At 39.2% G+C, this 16,316-nt stretch overlaps 1 protein-coding gene across 2 annotated transcripts in view; it reads right to left on the bottom strand.

Moving 5' to 3' along the window:
• Positions 1–16,316, bottom strand: part of DNAH3 (dynein axonemal heavy chain 3) — a 249,056-nt gene that overhangs the window by 116,633 nt on the left and 116,107 nt on the right. For both annotated transcript variants that reach the window (XM_059881557.1, XM_059881556.1), the window contains exons 35-39: positions 10,997–11,108; positions 9,178–9,419; positions 6,495–6,595; positions 4,060–4,165; positions 294–423 (exon numbers count right to left, since the gene is read on the bottom strand). In XM_059881557.1, coding sequence (XP_059737540.1) covers positions 294–423; positions 4,060–4,165; positions 6,495–6,595; positions 9,178–9,419; positions 10,997–11,108 — 691 coding nt within the window. The remainder of the gene's footprint in view (positions 1–293; positions 424–4,059; positions 4,166–6,494; positions 6,596–9,177; positions 9,420–10,996; positions 11,109–16,316) is intronic.

Consider the following 16,316-nt stretch of genomic DNA (forward strand, 5'->3'; position numbering starts at 1 on the left):
GTCCCTGATAGGTAAAGAGGAACAGGAATGATTATTCCCATTGTCTGGAAGAATCTAAGCCTGAGGAAAAATGGGCTAATTTGCACAAGAATACCCAGGAAGTCAACGAAAGATTAAGCCAAAATATATGGACTCTTTCCAGCAAACTCTACTACGTACACTCAAAAGACTTGTTTGTTCTTGACCAAAATGCTGGTCTCATTGTAACTTCTAGGGGGACTAGCAGGGGTGGGAGCATAAAAATAGCCAAGGCATACCCTTGTTTGGCTTAAGAATTGTAGGGAAGTACTTACCAAGGAGAGAGGAGTACAGTCTCATCATTGAGAAGGCAAGGTGGATGGGAGATGTTTGGACCACAAATTTACAGTGAAGGCGAGTAAATTCAAGGCAGGGCTGGACAAGCCACATGAACATGTCATTGACCTAAGAGTACAAGTAAAATTTGACGTTAACAAGTGTGTTTAAGAACTTGGTACACCTCAAGGAGGCTGAAGATAAGACTACTGATAATTTTTGAGTCTAGGTATAGTGAAGAAAATCCATAGGCAACAAGACCTGTGCCCCCAGTTTCTATTTAACGTGCAGTCCACTGACTATGCCCACTCCTCCCATTCTACTGAGCTGAATATGGAAGAAAAGCTTGGAGCCACTATGGGTCAGCTACAGCATGCATGAAACAGTTTTAGGTTCCAGGAGCCACTATATCTGACTTTTCTATAGAAAAATGTTAGGAATTCTAAACAACTGATTTGGAAATGACTGACTGGCATTTATAAGGCAGGACTCCTGTAGAAAGTGGACACTGAGAGGTCTGGGCTTATTTTCAGTAATTCCCCACATGTATGTATGTATGTACATACTTACTCGTGGGTATGATGATTCTTATCTCTTGGCTCTGCTCCCTACCCACTTACTCTTCAGAAGAAATTACTTGATTTTCTCCTCTTCAGTGTTTTCTCTTAAACTTTGTGACTCCTACTGAAAATTACCTTGTTATTTTTTTTTTGTAAGTAGGCAGGTCATCATTAAATAAATACACTCATAGGTGATTATATGTGGATATGTGTGCATATATAAATGTATAGATGCTTTTCTATGTATACTCCCAAAGAAGGGCAATGCTAAAGAAAATGTCCAAACTATGGCACAGTTGCACTCATCTCACAGGCTAGGAAGTAATGCTCAAAATCCTTCAAGCTAGGCTTCAGCAGTACATGAACCAAGAACTTCCAGATATACAAGCTGGATTTAGAAAAGCCAGAGGAACCAGAGATCAGATTGCCGGTATTCACTGGATCATAGAAAAAGCAAGAGAATTCCTGATAAACATCTACTTCTGCTTCATTGACTAGGCTAAAGCCTTTGACTGTGTGGATCACAACAAACTGGAAAATTCTCAAACAGATAGGAATACCAGACCACCTTACCTGTCTCCTGAGAAACCTGTGTGCAGGTCAAGAAACAACAGTTAGAATCGGACATGAAACAATGGACTGGTTTAAAATTGGCAAAGGAGTACATCAAGGCTGTATACTGTCACTCTGCTTATTTAACATCTGCAGAGTAGATCATGAGAAATGCTGGGGTAGATGAATCATAAGCTGGAATCAAGATTGTCGGGAGAAATATTTATCAATCTTAGATATGGAGATGACACCATCCTAATGGTAGAAAGTGAGGAGGAACTAAAGAGCCTCATGATGAAGGTGAAAGATAAGAGTGAAAAAGCTGCCTTAAAACTCAACATTCGATGGAAGAGTAGTTTAAAAGGGAGGGGATATATGTATACCTATGGCTGATTCAGGTTGAGGTTTGACAGAAAACAACAAAATTCTGTAAAATAATTATCCTTCAATAAAAAAATAAATTAAAAAACCCTCAACATTCAAAAAACTAAGATCATGGCATCCGGTCTCATCACTTCATGGCAAATAGATGGGGAAACAATGACAGACTTTATTTTCTTGGGCTCCAAAATCACTGCAGATGGTGACTGCAGCCATGAAATTAAAACATGCCTGCTCCTTGGGAGAAAAGCTATGACAAACCTAGACAGTGTATTAAAAAACAGAAACAGTACTTTGCTGACAAAGGTCCATAAAGTCAAAGCTATGGTTTTTCCAGCAGTCATGTGCAGATATGAGAGTTGGACTGTAGAGAAGACTGAGTGCGAAAGAATTGATGCTTTAGAACTGTGGTGTTGGAGAAGACTCTTGAGAGTCCCTAGGACAGCAAGGAGATAAAAACAGTTAATCTTAAAGGAAATCCCCTGAATATTCATTGGATGGACTGATGCTAAAGCTGAGGTTGCAATACTTTGGCCACCTGATATGAAGAGCCAACTCATTAGAAAAGACCCTAATGCTGGGAAGGATTGAGGGCAAGAGGAGAAGGGGGTGACATAGGATCAGATGGTTGGATGGCATTACCAAGTTAATGGACATTAGTTTGAGCAAACTCTGGGATATAGTGAAGGACAGGGAAGCCTGGTGTGCTACAGTCCATGGGGTTGCAAAGAGTTGGATACGATTAAGTGACTAAACAACAATGACTGTGTATGAGTACTTGGATATGTGGTACTCAGTCAGCAAGTATTTATTGTGCATCTACTACACGCAGTGTGATAGGCACTAAGGATAAATGATGAACAAGAGAGACAAGGTCTCTGTTCTCATGTTACAGTCTCAGGGGCAGGGGAGACAATAAATAATTAAACAAAACACAGTGAAATAAGTTGGAAAAAAGAAAATTAAACAAGCAAAGAAATGACTTAAGTATTTACAAATCCTGGAATGTACTAGCAGGAAACAAATAAATGTATTACAGTTGGATAAAACAAGAAGGGTTTAATAGGGTGGTCAGGGAAGACTTCTTGGAGAAGCGGGGCTTTATGCTAAGACCTGGGTGGCAAAGGTGAATCAACCCTTATGAGACTAAATGGGGCAAGATTTCCAGAAAGAGGAATAAAAAGTGCAAAAACCTCAAGGAGGTAAACTCTGGGGTTTTCTAGGAATGGAAACAAGACCCTAGGGCTGGAAGGTAATAAGCTGAGCCTGAGAGGAGTGTAGGTGATGAGGCTGGAGGGGCAGGCTGGGTGGAATCACAATCTCAGAAGTCCTGGTAAGAAGTTAGACTACTGAGGACACTGGGAAGTCTGTGAAGGCTTCCTGTGCATGTGTAGACTGGCTTCTGACTATGCAAGTGGACATGTGTCTGTAAATAAACATTATATATATATAATATGTATATTATATATATATGTATATAGTACATGTATACAGTACATACATGTATATACAGACATGTGCATAGGACATGTATACAAATGTGATAGGAAAGGGGCCATCCTATGCAGATCCCCAGAGCATTTCTACAGTGAGAAGAGAATCTAACTTAAATCCTTCTTGGCTCCTTCCATGGGAAACTTTACTAGGCAACCTTGTTAATGCAGCAAAAGGCAAGAAGTACCATAAGCACTCATTTTTCCTTTTTACTTCCATCATCTGCGTGTGTTCTAATCTAACCTGAACATTCATACCTCTTTTAGGGAGGGAAGAAGAAAATGGACACTCTTACTAGCTGCACTAAGAGAATTTCTCACTGGTTTTAGCTCCCTACATTTAGGAGGTATAGAGTCTAGGTTACAGGGGATGGAAAGTGGCAGGAAAAAGAAGAACACAGATCTTCCTAACCTGGTACACCTCTAGAGCAACTTCCAGAGGCATTTCTGCTGGTGGGCAAAGAGTCAAGGGGTGACATCCCAGTAATCATATAGAACATTTCTCAAGCGCCAGAATTCTCCACTGAGGAGTCAAAAAGTAATGGAGAAGATGGAAGAGAAAGCAGAAATTGACTACACAATTCCAGCTCCACATGCAAAATAAAATAAAATAATAATGGCAAGAAGCCAGAAAGCAAGGTAATTGGGGACAATCAGGGAATTTCCTGCCCCTCCTTGCCTTCCATAATTATGAACGTGAAAACAATCCTAGAAGGCCTTTGAGATGAGGAGTCAGGAGACAGGGAAGGACAGAAAGGAAAGGGACCAGAGGGTCTCACCAATTCCTTGTGCTCCTCAGTGAGACTGGAAGGCAGGGTATCCATGTAGGAATCCTTCAGGGGCTTCCAGCCTAGCTGATGGGGTTCCATGTAGATCATTCCACACCTGGCAAGCACAAACAGAGGACCATCCTGGTTCACACTGGGCTCCCAAGCACGTAGGGGTGAGGTGAATAGGCTGGAGCTTGGGCTGGAGCACAGACCTTCACCAGCTCCAAGCCAAAGGAAAGATGCACGGATTTTGCCAGGAAAGGGTAGAGACCAGTGCTAAGAGTGGGGTCTTGAGAGTCAGAGACCTGTATTCAAGTCTCAGCCCCAGATCCTACTAATTGAGTGACCTCAGAAAAATTTCTTTTCTGTCTCTGAATTTGAGTCCCTGTCTGTAAATTGAAGAATATAAAAAATAAGTAGCTTGTAAGATTATTATAATGGTTAAATGCCAGTAAATGAATTTGGCACTATGTCTAGCATACAGAACACTCTTAATCAATGAAAACTACTATTATAATTTTCATAATGTTAGTACATTACCATGTACTGACATGTAACATTGTATTTAGCAAGTTTTTCCCCATTCTGTTATATCTAGGCACACTCCTCTTTGTTAGTAACACTGGCTACCATTTATTCAGCACCTACTATGTGTCAGCCACTATGCTAAGTCTTAATGGCCTTCATTTCTAAATATTCCTCTTTATGGTTTACACTTTAGACATGAGGAGACACTAGCTCAGAGAGGCTTATTGACTTGGAAGAGGTCACACAGCTAGCAAATGGTGTGTTCAAGGTGGGAACCCAGGTTGGTCTAACTTGCCATGTGCTCTTTCTACTCCCTTACATTGCCTTTGGGAATGTGAGCTTATTTTTATTTTATTATTTTATTTGTTGTGGACTGGGAGGCACATGATTGGATTATTATCCTTGGCACACTCATCATTAGCCCATGCATGACCTTTCTTAGTTAATTGTTTTCAATAATGTAATCAGTGTCCATGAACCCAACACCCAGACAGAAGCTACAGTTTTGACAATAACCTTTATCTAATTATAAAGTCTCCCTTATCCTATCCCCCTGGCTTTCCCCACCTAGATTACACAGAATCTTGAATCTCACATTCACTGGTCCTTTGATTTCTTACTTTCTTATGGTTTTATATACATACACATATTTAATTGTTTAGTTGGTTTTAATAATTTAAAAGGGGATACTATGCTGCATGTAATATTACAGGCTTACTTTTCTTGCATTTTAAAAAGTATTTATTATTTATTTTTGGTTGGGTTAGGTCTTCGTTGCTGTGAAGGCTTTTCTTTAGTTGTGGCGAGTGAGGGGTTACTCTCTAGTTGCGGTGCACAAGCTTCTCATTGCAGTGGCCCCTCTTGCTGTGCAGTGTGGGCTCTAGGCATGCGGGCTTCAGTAGTTGTGGCTCCTGGGCTCTGGAGCACAGGCTCAGTAGTTGAGGCACTAGGGCTTAGTTGCCCTGGGGCATGTGGGATCTTCCCAGATCAGGGTTCAATGCCATGTCTCCTGCATTGGTAGGTGGATTCTTTACTACTAAGCCACCAGAAAAGCCCTACAGGCTTACTTTTATATATAATACTGCTTAGATTTTATCTTTAATTTTATTAAGACTTATCTATAAAGACACTTATCAGTACAGTTCACTTATTTTGAATGACATACAAATACTACCTTCTGTGATTTTATTATACTTTCTAATTCTCTCCTATTAATAGGCATTTGGGTCATTTCTAAGTGTTATTGTGAATCGTGCTACTCTGAAAATTCTGGTACATGTCTCCTGTTGTACATGGGCACAAGTTTATTTTCAGTATATACTCACAAGCAGAATTGCTCAGCCATAGGGTATGTGAAGGTTCAACTTTAGGAGGTAGTTCAGCTCAGTCACTCAGTCATGTCTGACTCTGTGACCCCATGAACTGCAGCACGCCAGGCTTCCCTGTCCATCACCAACTCCTCAAGCCTACTCAAACTCTTGTCCATCGCACTGGTGATGCCATCCAACCATCTCATCTTCTGTCATCCCCTTCTTTTCCCACCTTCAATCTTTCTCAGCATCAGGGTCTTTTCAAATGAGTCAGTTCTTTGCATCAGGTGGCCAAAGTATTAGAGTTTCAGCCTCATCATCAGTCCTTCCAATGAATATTCAGGTCTGATTTCCTTTAGGATGGACTGGCTGGATCTCTTTGCAGTCCATGGGACTCTCAAGAGTCTTCTCCAACACCACAGTTCAAAAGCATCTTATCCAAAGTGTTTGCCTGATTTTGTATTGAGGACTGATTTTATGACAAAGTCTGACAAAAGGTAATATAGGTGATCTGCTAGAATTTAATCATATTTGTGGCTTTTCCTCCTGTTTAAGGTTAGTGAGGCTTTGCCTTACACCTCAGGGGGCCCATGCAAGCTGACTCACCTGCTCACAGTGGCTGGGGAGGCCTGTTCCAGGTCAGCTGGCTCGAAGATCAGACTCATCTTAGGGCTCATCTGAATAATCTCTCCACTCATTAAACACAGCTGAAAGTACAAAGCAGAGGGGTAGAGGGCAGCAAATGTGTTGAAATCTATCTGCAAATAAAAGGCCTCAGTGGAGACAGAGATGGTTTGAATTCATTCAACAAATGTTTCTTGAGCACCTACTCTGTGCCAGGCACGATGCTAGCTGTGCAGAATAAAACAGACAAAAAAATTCCTGTCCTCTTGAGGTCTGCATTCTGCTGGGAAGAACAGATGATAGGCAAAATATATAGGCTATACAAGGATGAAAATGCTTTGGAGAGTTGGAGAATCCTGTGTCTGGTGAGATGTAATGTTAAATAGGGAAGTCAGAGAACCACTGAATGGCAGCCTTAGATGAAGAATCTAGAAATTATCAGATTACAGCTAGTTTAATGGTTCCTTCCTCAGTGTTTAAAACAGAACTTAATTGCACACTGGCATCCTATTTTATTTTCTCAAGTTTCCCACAAAGACTCCTGGAATGCCTCAGGGACTGGTCTAGGGTTAGAGTGATAAGAATATCTCCAAATCATTTTTGAAATGGAAAGATCATTAGAAGCCCCAGTGTTTAGCATGTATATCCCTACAGAAAGTAGTGCAAATATACAGGACAGCCTCTGAGTATATACACTAAGTCTGTGGCACTGCTTCTCATTTCCCAACATGGGTTAAAGTGAGATGTTTAAGTCCTAAGATGGCTTGAGGCCTTGGTCTCTCAGGGGAAAAGAAGAAATCCCATTGCTCCATGTTTCTCCTCCTAAGTTTCTGTCTAAAGAGCTTCTTGCAAATTACCTGACCCACATCAAACATATCTGTAATCAGGTCATTACTTGCAACCCCAGAAAGGTCATAGCTGTTACGGACTAACACCACTAACAGTGTCATCTCTGAATATCGAGAAAAGTAAAATAGACCCACAGCTGTGACAGTAGTTTGATTTCATTCAGAGCTGAGAAGAGCCATCAGGAATTTCACTGACTCTTTATACTTCTGATCTCAAGATCAACCAATACATGTATACAATTAGTTTACATAACATAGCCCATATCATGGAATAAAACTCACTTCTATATTTATGTTATATAATCAAAATTATGAACATGCAATTACTAGTATATGTGTGTAATTTGGATAATTAAGCTTTCCATTGTTGAGCATGACTCAGTCTTGCAAAATGTAAATGCAGTTGGAAAATATATTTGGATTTGATAAGGCAGTGTAGTCAGTGTAAGAAATCTTCCTTGATTCAAGTTAATGTATGGCAAAACCAATACAATATTGTAAAGTAAAATAAATAAATAAATAAACAGAAGAAAAAAATGAATATAATAAAATAAAAAAACCTCTTCCTTTGAAATGGTGATAAATATTATTTTATTTTATTTTAACCCTTATATAGCACTTGCTACATGACAGGCACTATTATAAGCAGTTTGTAAATATTAATTTATCTAATCTTACTAACAATATTATAACACAGACACTATTATCCTCATTTTACAGATGATGCAATTGAGGTATAGGTATAGCTTTTCTAAGGTTACATGACTGCTGAGTGGTAAGATAGGATCTGAACCCAGGCTGTCCAGCTCCAGAGACTTAGCTCTTTGCCACTACGCTTACTGCAGTAGGCAGAACATATCTTCCAAAGACTGCTGCAATGTCTACTAACCCACGTGTACTTTTGCAGTGTGGTCTCACCCACCTCCATTAAGAGGTGGCATCTATTTCTCTACTTCCTTGAATCTGGAAAGGTTCTGTGACTTCTTTGACTTAACAAAATTCAGAGAAAGTAATGCTGTTTGAGTTCCAAGTAGAGATTTTAATTTCCTGCCTCTTGCAAATCAACCACCAGGTAAGGAGTGCCACTACTCCAGACCACCAAATGATAAGCCCAAGTCACATGGACAGGCCTGGAGGATAAGATGCTATTTGAGAGAAAGAGAGGCAGAGAGAGAGAGAGAGACAAAGAGAGACAGAGACAGAGAGTTACAGAGAGACAGACAAGTCAAGGAGGAAAGAGCCCCCAAAAACTGAGTGAAGAAGCTACCATGGATGTGGCTCCTCTAGCCCTAGCCACCCCAGATGACATCATGAGGATTAGCTTAGCCCTTTTGAGCCTTTTCAAAATTTATAATCTACAGTATCACGAGCAAAGTTAAGCCACTAAGTATTAAGATAGTTTGCATCTTTATTTATACAGCAATGGATAACCAAAATACATCCCACATATCAGGTGCTTTGTATGGACTATCTTAATTAGCAACACCCCTATTTTATTACTACCTTTTTAACAAATGAAGAAATTGGTTCAGAGAAGTTATGTGACTTGCCCAACTTGCTCAATTGTAGAGCTAATAGTCCAATTTAAAGCCAGAACCAAGGCTTTTAACAATTATACAACAGTATCTCAAAACACACTCAACTTACCCACTATAGGTAAAAACAAAAGTATAATTCATGAATTGATAACTGTTACTTTCTTATGTGGCATTTATTCTCAGTGTAAATAAGTGTATACATTATATATCCTGATCAATCACTCACTTCAGTAAAAGAGTTTATTCCCCATCCATGTAAAAGTGGTATCAGAAAGGTACCTTTTTATTGTCATCCAGAACAGTGTTCATATTTTCAATCCAAACAGCATCCACTGGCCCATCAAATATAATCCACTTGCGGTCATCAGACAAAGAAGATGCTTGCTCTCGGAAAGCATTGGCAAGGACACCATCTGTCCATTCGTGGCTCACTTGATCAAAGCACCCATACAGCTGCCCCATGGTGATAGCCTTGGGATTAATGATCTTATACTCCACAGCGAACTCTTCCATCTGTTTGGCTGGACAAGAAGGTGCAACACAAGTTACAAAGTTTCTGGTGAAACTTTAGATAAGAGTCAATGCTATCTAAAAGGTCAAATTTATCAGCATGCCTTCCAAGGACAGTCCTTATAAAATTTATACTCAGTCTGTGTAAACATTGGAATAACTGGATAGGCAATGCCTTAAATTGTTAGGTTATTACAGCTATTAGTTTCTCACCATATTGTCTTCTGATGCTCATTTCAAACAAGTCAAATGAGCCATTCAGATCTAAATAAAGTCTGTCTGGGCCTAAAATAACTCAGGCAGTAAAGGAGAGAGATGCCATATAATCAGGTCTCTTTATGTATCTGGCTTTCATGGCTACCCTAGAACCTTGGCTTTGACTTGAGATGAGGAAACAACTGACAGGTAAAAGATGGTTACTTTCCTTTTCCTCTATCTGAAGGGCTAGTTAAGACCTGGAACCTCTTATCTCATTGCTCAATAAGTGTTTCCTGAGAATAGAGCACCAGGACCGAACTGGAATACACAGGCTAATGGATGGTACATCATATGTAATAACAGAAAGTAACCACACTTTTACATGATCCTTCAAAGTAAGGAAAAACTGGAGTGCATGAACCATGAACTAAGTAAAGAATTGTTCCTGCAGAATCCTGAGGCAAAGACAACGGGGTAGCCTCCTTTCTCTTCATTTAGTTTCCTAAACTATATTCAATACCTAAATTACTATTTAAGTTGGAAATGCCCAAATTAGTTTTTAATGTCAAGTCAGTGCTGAAAACAAAAATCTCAAAAATCCAACAGTAACTCGTTATTACAAAAAATATTAAAACAAAGCACACTGGAAGGGATTGTGTAAACACAGGCAGAGCGAGGCACTGCTTTTCAAAACCACAGCTTTGTGTTTTTATAAAAGGAAAACCCCCAAAACTGTTTCTCTGGCAAAAGACATAGCTTTTGTTTATTGAGTAGACACTGTGCTAAGTTATTTATCTGTATGAACTAATTTAATTATCACAATGATCCCATTATCACAATGATGCCTCTGGGAAAACAGAGGCAAAGATAGATTTAGTAACTTGCCCAAGGTCTGTGTCTGAGTCAAAAGTCTGAGGCCTTATCTTCTACATTAAATGAAAGGAAGGAAAGAAGGAAAGGAGGAGGGAGGGAGGGAAGCAGAGTGGAGGGGAGGGAGGGAGAATGGGAGGCAGAAAAAAAGGGAGAGGGAAGACAAAGAAAGAGAGGCAAAGAAGGAATGGAAAGAAAACAGAAACCATGCAGTGATCTGTTTTTAGAACAATTTTGTTCAGGCAAGTGGCAGGAGTTTCCCTCTCACGGAGAAGCTTTTGGAGAAATCACAGTTCAGCATTTGAGAAAATTCCTCCAGCCTAATGGTGCACATAAAACCCCCTGTTAGAAGCTCTCCCTCTATTTTCTGCCTGCAGACCCCTGTGTGCCATGTTCTATTTCTGGCTCTAATGTCACAATCCAGGGATGGCAAAGCTAACAGCCTAGCATCATCTCTCTGGAACCAGTCAACTAAGTGGGGACACCTGTTCTTCCTGGAAGTCAGGGATGTGAGTTTTACCTTCGTATAAATCACCCAGAGCTGCAGCCAACACTTTATAAGCACAGGTCTTGCCACCCATGGGATCTCCAACAATCATATAGCCATGTCTTACCAGCATCATCTCGTAGATCTGGGAGGGAACACCATGTAAGAAGTTAATCATTCCAAACCTCCCAGAATTTCAATTAGTCAGAAGTCAACAAGGAATGAGGGCTACAGTCATTTTTTTCATCTATTGCTTAAATATCTTTTGGATGAATAATAATATATGTGTGCATTTCTGATTATTTAAGGGATGAGAAATACTATTTACTCTGTACCTCTCCATGTGGTAAACATGAAGTCATTCACCTAAGTCATTTCATTTAATCCATTCAGGCATGTCTTGTGCTGTGTGTGCTGTGCTTAGTTGCTCAGTCATGTCTGACTCTTTGTGACCCCATGGACTGCAGCCCAGCAGGCTCCTCTGTCCATGAGGGTTCTCCAGGCAAGAATACTGGAATTGGTTGCCATGCCCTCCTCCAGGGTATCTTTCCAACCCAGCGATTGAACCCAGGTCTCCTGCATTGCAGGCAGATTCTTTTTTTTTTTTTTTTTAATTATTTTTTCACTTTACAATATTGTATTGGTTTTGCCATATATCAAAATGAATCTGCCACAGGTATACATGTGTTCCCCATCCTGAATCCTCCTCCCTCCTCCCTCCCCATACCATCCCTCTGGGTCGTCCCAGTGCACCAGTCCCAAGCATCCAGTATCGTGCATCAAACCTGGACTGGCGACTCGTTTCATATATGATATTATACATGTTTTAATGCCATTCTCCCAAATCATCCCACCCTCTCCCTCTCGCACAGAGTCCAAAAGACTGTTCTATACATCAGTGTCTCTTTTGCTGTCTCGTATACAGGGTTATTGTTACCATCTTTCTAAATTCCATATATATGCATCAGTATACTGTATTGGTGTTTTTCTTTCTGGCTTACTTCACTCTGTATAATCGGCTCCAGTTTCATCCACCTCATTAGAACTGATTCAAATGTATTCCTTTTAATGGCTGAGTAATACCCCATTGTGTATATGTACCACAGCTTGCTTATCCATTCATCTGCTGATGGACATCTAGGTTGCTTCCATGTCCTGGCTATTATAAACAGTGCTGCGATGAACATTGGGGTACACATGTCTCTTTCAATTCTGGTTTCCTCAGTGTGTATGCCCAGCAGTGGGATTGCTGGATCATAAGGCAGTTCTATTTCCAGTTTTTTAAGGAATCTCCACACTGTTCTCCATAGTGGCTGTACTAGTTTGCATTCCCACCAACAGTGTAAGAGGGTTCCCTTTTCTCCACACCCTCTCCAGCATTTATTGCTTGTAGACTTTTGGATTGCAGCCATTCTGACTGGCGTGAAATGGTACCTCATAGTGGTTTTGATTTGCATTTCTCTGATAATAAGTGATGTTGAGCATCTTTTCATGTGTTTGTTAGCCATCTGTATGTCTTCTTTGGAGAAATGTCTATTTAGTTCTTTGGCCCATTTTTTGATTGGGTCATTTATTTTTCTGGAGTTGAGCTGTAGGAGTTGCTTGTATATTTTTGAGATTAGTTGTTTGTCAGTTGCTTCATTTGCTATTATTTTCTCCCATTCTGAAGGCTGTCTTTTCACCTTGCTTATAGTTTCCTTTGTTGTGCAGAAGCTTTTAAGTTTAATTAGGTCCCATTTGTTTATTTTTGCTTTTATTTTCAATATTCTGGGAGGTGGGTCATAGAGGATCATGCTGTGATGTATGTCAGAGAGTGTTTTGCCTATGTTTCCTCTCAGAGTTTTATAGTTTCTGGTCTTATGTTTAGATCTTTAATCCATTTTGAGTTTATTTTTGTGTATGGTGTTAGAAAGTGTTCTAGTTTCATTCTTTTACAAGTGGTTGACCAGTTTTCCCAGCACCACTTGTTAAAGAGATTGTCTTTAATCCATTGTATATTCTTGCCTCCTTTGTCAAAGATAAGGTGTCCATATGTGCGTGGATTTATCTCTGGGCTTTCTATTTTGTTCCATTGATCTATATTTCTGTCTTTGTGCCAGTACCATACTGTTTTGATGACTGTGGCTTTGTAGTAGAGCCTGAAGTCAGGCAGGTTGATTCCTCCAGTTCCATTCTTCTTTCTCAAGATTGCTTTGGCTATTCGAGGTTTTTTGTATTTCCATACAAATTGTGAAATTATTTGTTCTAGCTCTGTGAAGAATACCGTTGGTAGCTTGATAGGGATTGCATTGAATCTATAAATTGCTTTGGGTAGTATACTCATTTTCACTATATTGATTCCTCCAATCCATGAACATGGTATATTTCTCCAACTATTAGTGTCCTCTTTGATTTCTTTCACCAGTGTTTTATAGTTTTCTATATATAGGTCTTTAGTTTCTTTAAGTAGATATATTCCTAAGTATTTTATTCTTTTCGTTGCAATGGTGAATGGAATTGTTTCCTTAATTTCTCTTTCTATTTTCTCATTATTAGTGTAAAGGAATGCAAGGGATTTCTGTGTGTTGATTTTATATCCTGCAACTTTACTATATTCATTGATTGCTGCTGCTAAGTCGCTTCAGTCGTATCTGACTCTGTGAGACCCCATAGATGGCAGCCCACCAGGCTCCCCGTCCCTGGGATTCTCCAGGCAAGAACACTGGAGTGGGTTGCCATTTCCTTCTCCAATGCATGAAAGTGAAAAGTGAAAGTGAAGTCGCTCAGTCATGTCCGACTCCTAGCGACCCCATGGACTGCAGCCTACCAGGCCCCTCCGTCCATGGGATTTTACAGGCAAGAGTACTGGAGTGGGTTGCCATATTCATTGATTAGTTCTAGTAATTTTCTGGTGGAGTCTTTAGGGTTTTCTATGTAGAGGATCATGTCATCTGCAAACAGTGAGAGTTTTACTTCTTCTTTTCCAATTTGGATTCCTTTTATTTCTTTTTCTGCTCTGATTGCTGTGGCCAAAACTTCCAAAAATATGTTGAATAGTAATGGTGAAAGTGGGCACCCTTGTTGTTCCTGACTTTAGAGGAAATGCTTTCAATTTTTCACCATTGAGGATAATGTTTGCTGTGGGCTTGTCATATATAGCCTTTATTATGCTGAGGTATGTTCCTTCTATTTCTGCTTTCTGGAGAGTTTTTATCATAAATGAATGTTGGATTTTGTCATAGGCTTTCTCTGTATCTATTGAGATAATCATACGGTTTTTATTTTTCAATTTGTTAATGTGGTATATTACATTGATTTGTGGATATTGAAGAATCCTTGCATCCCTGGGATAAAGCCCACTTGGTCATGGTGTATGATCTTTTTAATGTGTTGTTGGATTCTGATTGCTAGAATTTTGTTAAGGATTTTTGCATCTATGTTCATCAGTGATAATGGCCTATAGTTTTCTTTTTTTGTGGGATCTTTGTCAGGTTTTGGTATTAGGGTGATGGTGGCCTCATAGAATGAGTTTGGAAGTTTACCTTCCTCTGCGATTTCCTGGAAGAGTTTGAGTAGGATAGGTGTTAGCTCTTCTCTAAATTTTTGGTGGAATTCAGCTGTGAAGCCATCTGGACCTGGGCTTTTGTTTGCTGGAAGATTTCTGATTACAGTTTTAATTTCCATGCTTGTGATGGGTCTGTTAAGATTTTCTATTTCTTCCTGGTCCAGTTTTGGAAAGTTGTACTTTTCTAAGAATTTGTCCATTTCTTCCATGTTGTCCATTTTATTGGCATATAATTGCTGATAGTAGTCTCTTATGATCCCTTGTATTTCTGTGTTGTCTTTTGTGATCTCTCCATTTTCATTTCTTATTTTATTGATTTGATTTTTCTCCCTTTGTTTCTTGATGAATCTGGCTAATGGTTTGTCAATTTTATTTATCCTTTCAAAGAACCAGCTTTTGGCTTTGTTGATTTTTGCTATGGTCTCTTTTGTTTCTTTTGCATTTATTTCTGCCCTAATTTTTAAGATTTCTTTCCTTCTACTAACCCCGGGGTTCTTCATTTTTTCCTTTTCTAGTTGCTTTAGGTGTAGAGTTAGGTTATTTACTTGACTTTTTTCTTGTTTCTTGAGGTATGCCTGTATTGCTATGAACTTTCCCCTTAGGACTGCTTTTACAGTGTCCCACAGGTTTTGGGTTGTTGTGTTTTCATTTTCATTCATTTCTATGCAAATTTTGATTTCTTTTTTGATTTCTTCTGTGATTTGTTGGTTATTCAGCAGCGTGTTTTTCAGCCTCCATATGTTGGAATTTTTAATAGTTTTTCTCCTGTAATTGAGATCTAATCTTACTACATTGTGGTCAGAAAAGATGCTTGGAATGATTTCAATTTTTTTGAATTTACCAAGGCTAGATTTATGGCCCAGGATGTGATCTATCCTGGAGAAGGTTCCATGTGCGCTTGATAAAAAGGTGAAATTCATTGTTTTGGGATGAAATGTCCTATAGATATCAATTAGGTCTAACTGGTCTATTGCATCATTTAAAGTTTGTGTTTCCTTGTTAATTTTCTGTTTAGTTGATCTATCCATAGGTGTGGGTGGGGTATTAAAGTCGCCCACTATTATTGTGTTATTGTTAATTTCTCCTTTCATACTTGTTAGCATTTGTCTTACATATTGTGGTGCTCCTATGTTGGGTGCATACATATTTATAATTGTTATATCTTCTTCTTGGATTGATCCTTTGATCATTATGTAGTGACCTTCTTTGTCTCTTTTCACAGCCTTTGTTTTAAAGTCTATTTTATCTGATATGAGTATTGCTACTCCTGCTTTCTTTTGGTCTCTACTTGCATGGAAAATCTTTTTCCAGCCCTTCACTTTCAATCTGTATGTGTCCCCTGTTTTGAGGTGGGTCTCTTGTAGACAACATATGTAGGGGTCTTGTTTTTGTATCCATTCAGCCAATCTTTGTCTTTTGGTTGGGGCATTCAACCCATTTACATTTAAGGTAATTATTGATAAGTATGATCCTGTTGCCATTTACTTCATTGTTTTGGGTTCAAATTTATACACCCTTTTTGTGTTTCCTGTCTAGAGAATATCCTTTAGTATTTGTTGGAGAGCTGGTTTGGTGGTGCTGAATTCTCTCAGCTTTTGCTTGTCTGTAAAGCTTTTGATTTCTCCTTCATATTTGAATAAAATCCTTGCTGGGTACAATAATCTGGGCTGTAGGTTATTTTCTTTCATCACTTTAAGTATGTCTTGCCATTCCCTCCTGGCTTGAAGAGTTTCTATTGAAAGATCAGCTGGTATCCTTATGGGAATTCCCTTGTGTGTTATTTGTTGTTTTTCCCTTGCTGCTTTTAAT

The sequence above is a fragment of the Bos taurus genome, chromosome 25 (genome assembly GCF_002263795.3).
Source record: "Bos taurus isolate L1 Dominette 01449 registration number 42190680 breed Hereford chromosome 25, ARS-UCD2.0, whole genome shotgun sequence".
NCBI classification, from domain to species: domain Eukaryota; kingdom Metazoa; phylum Chordata; class Mammalia; order Artiodactyla; family Bovidae; genus Bos; species Bos taurus.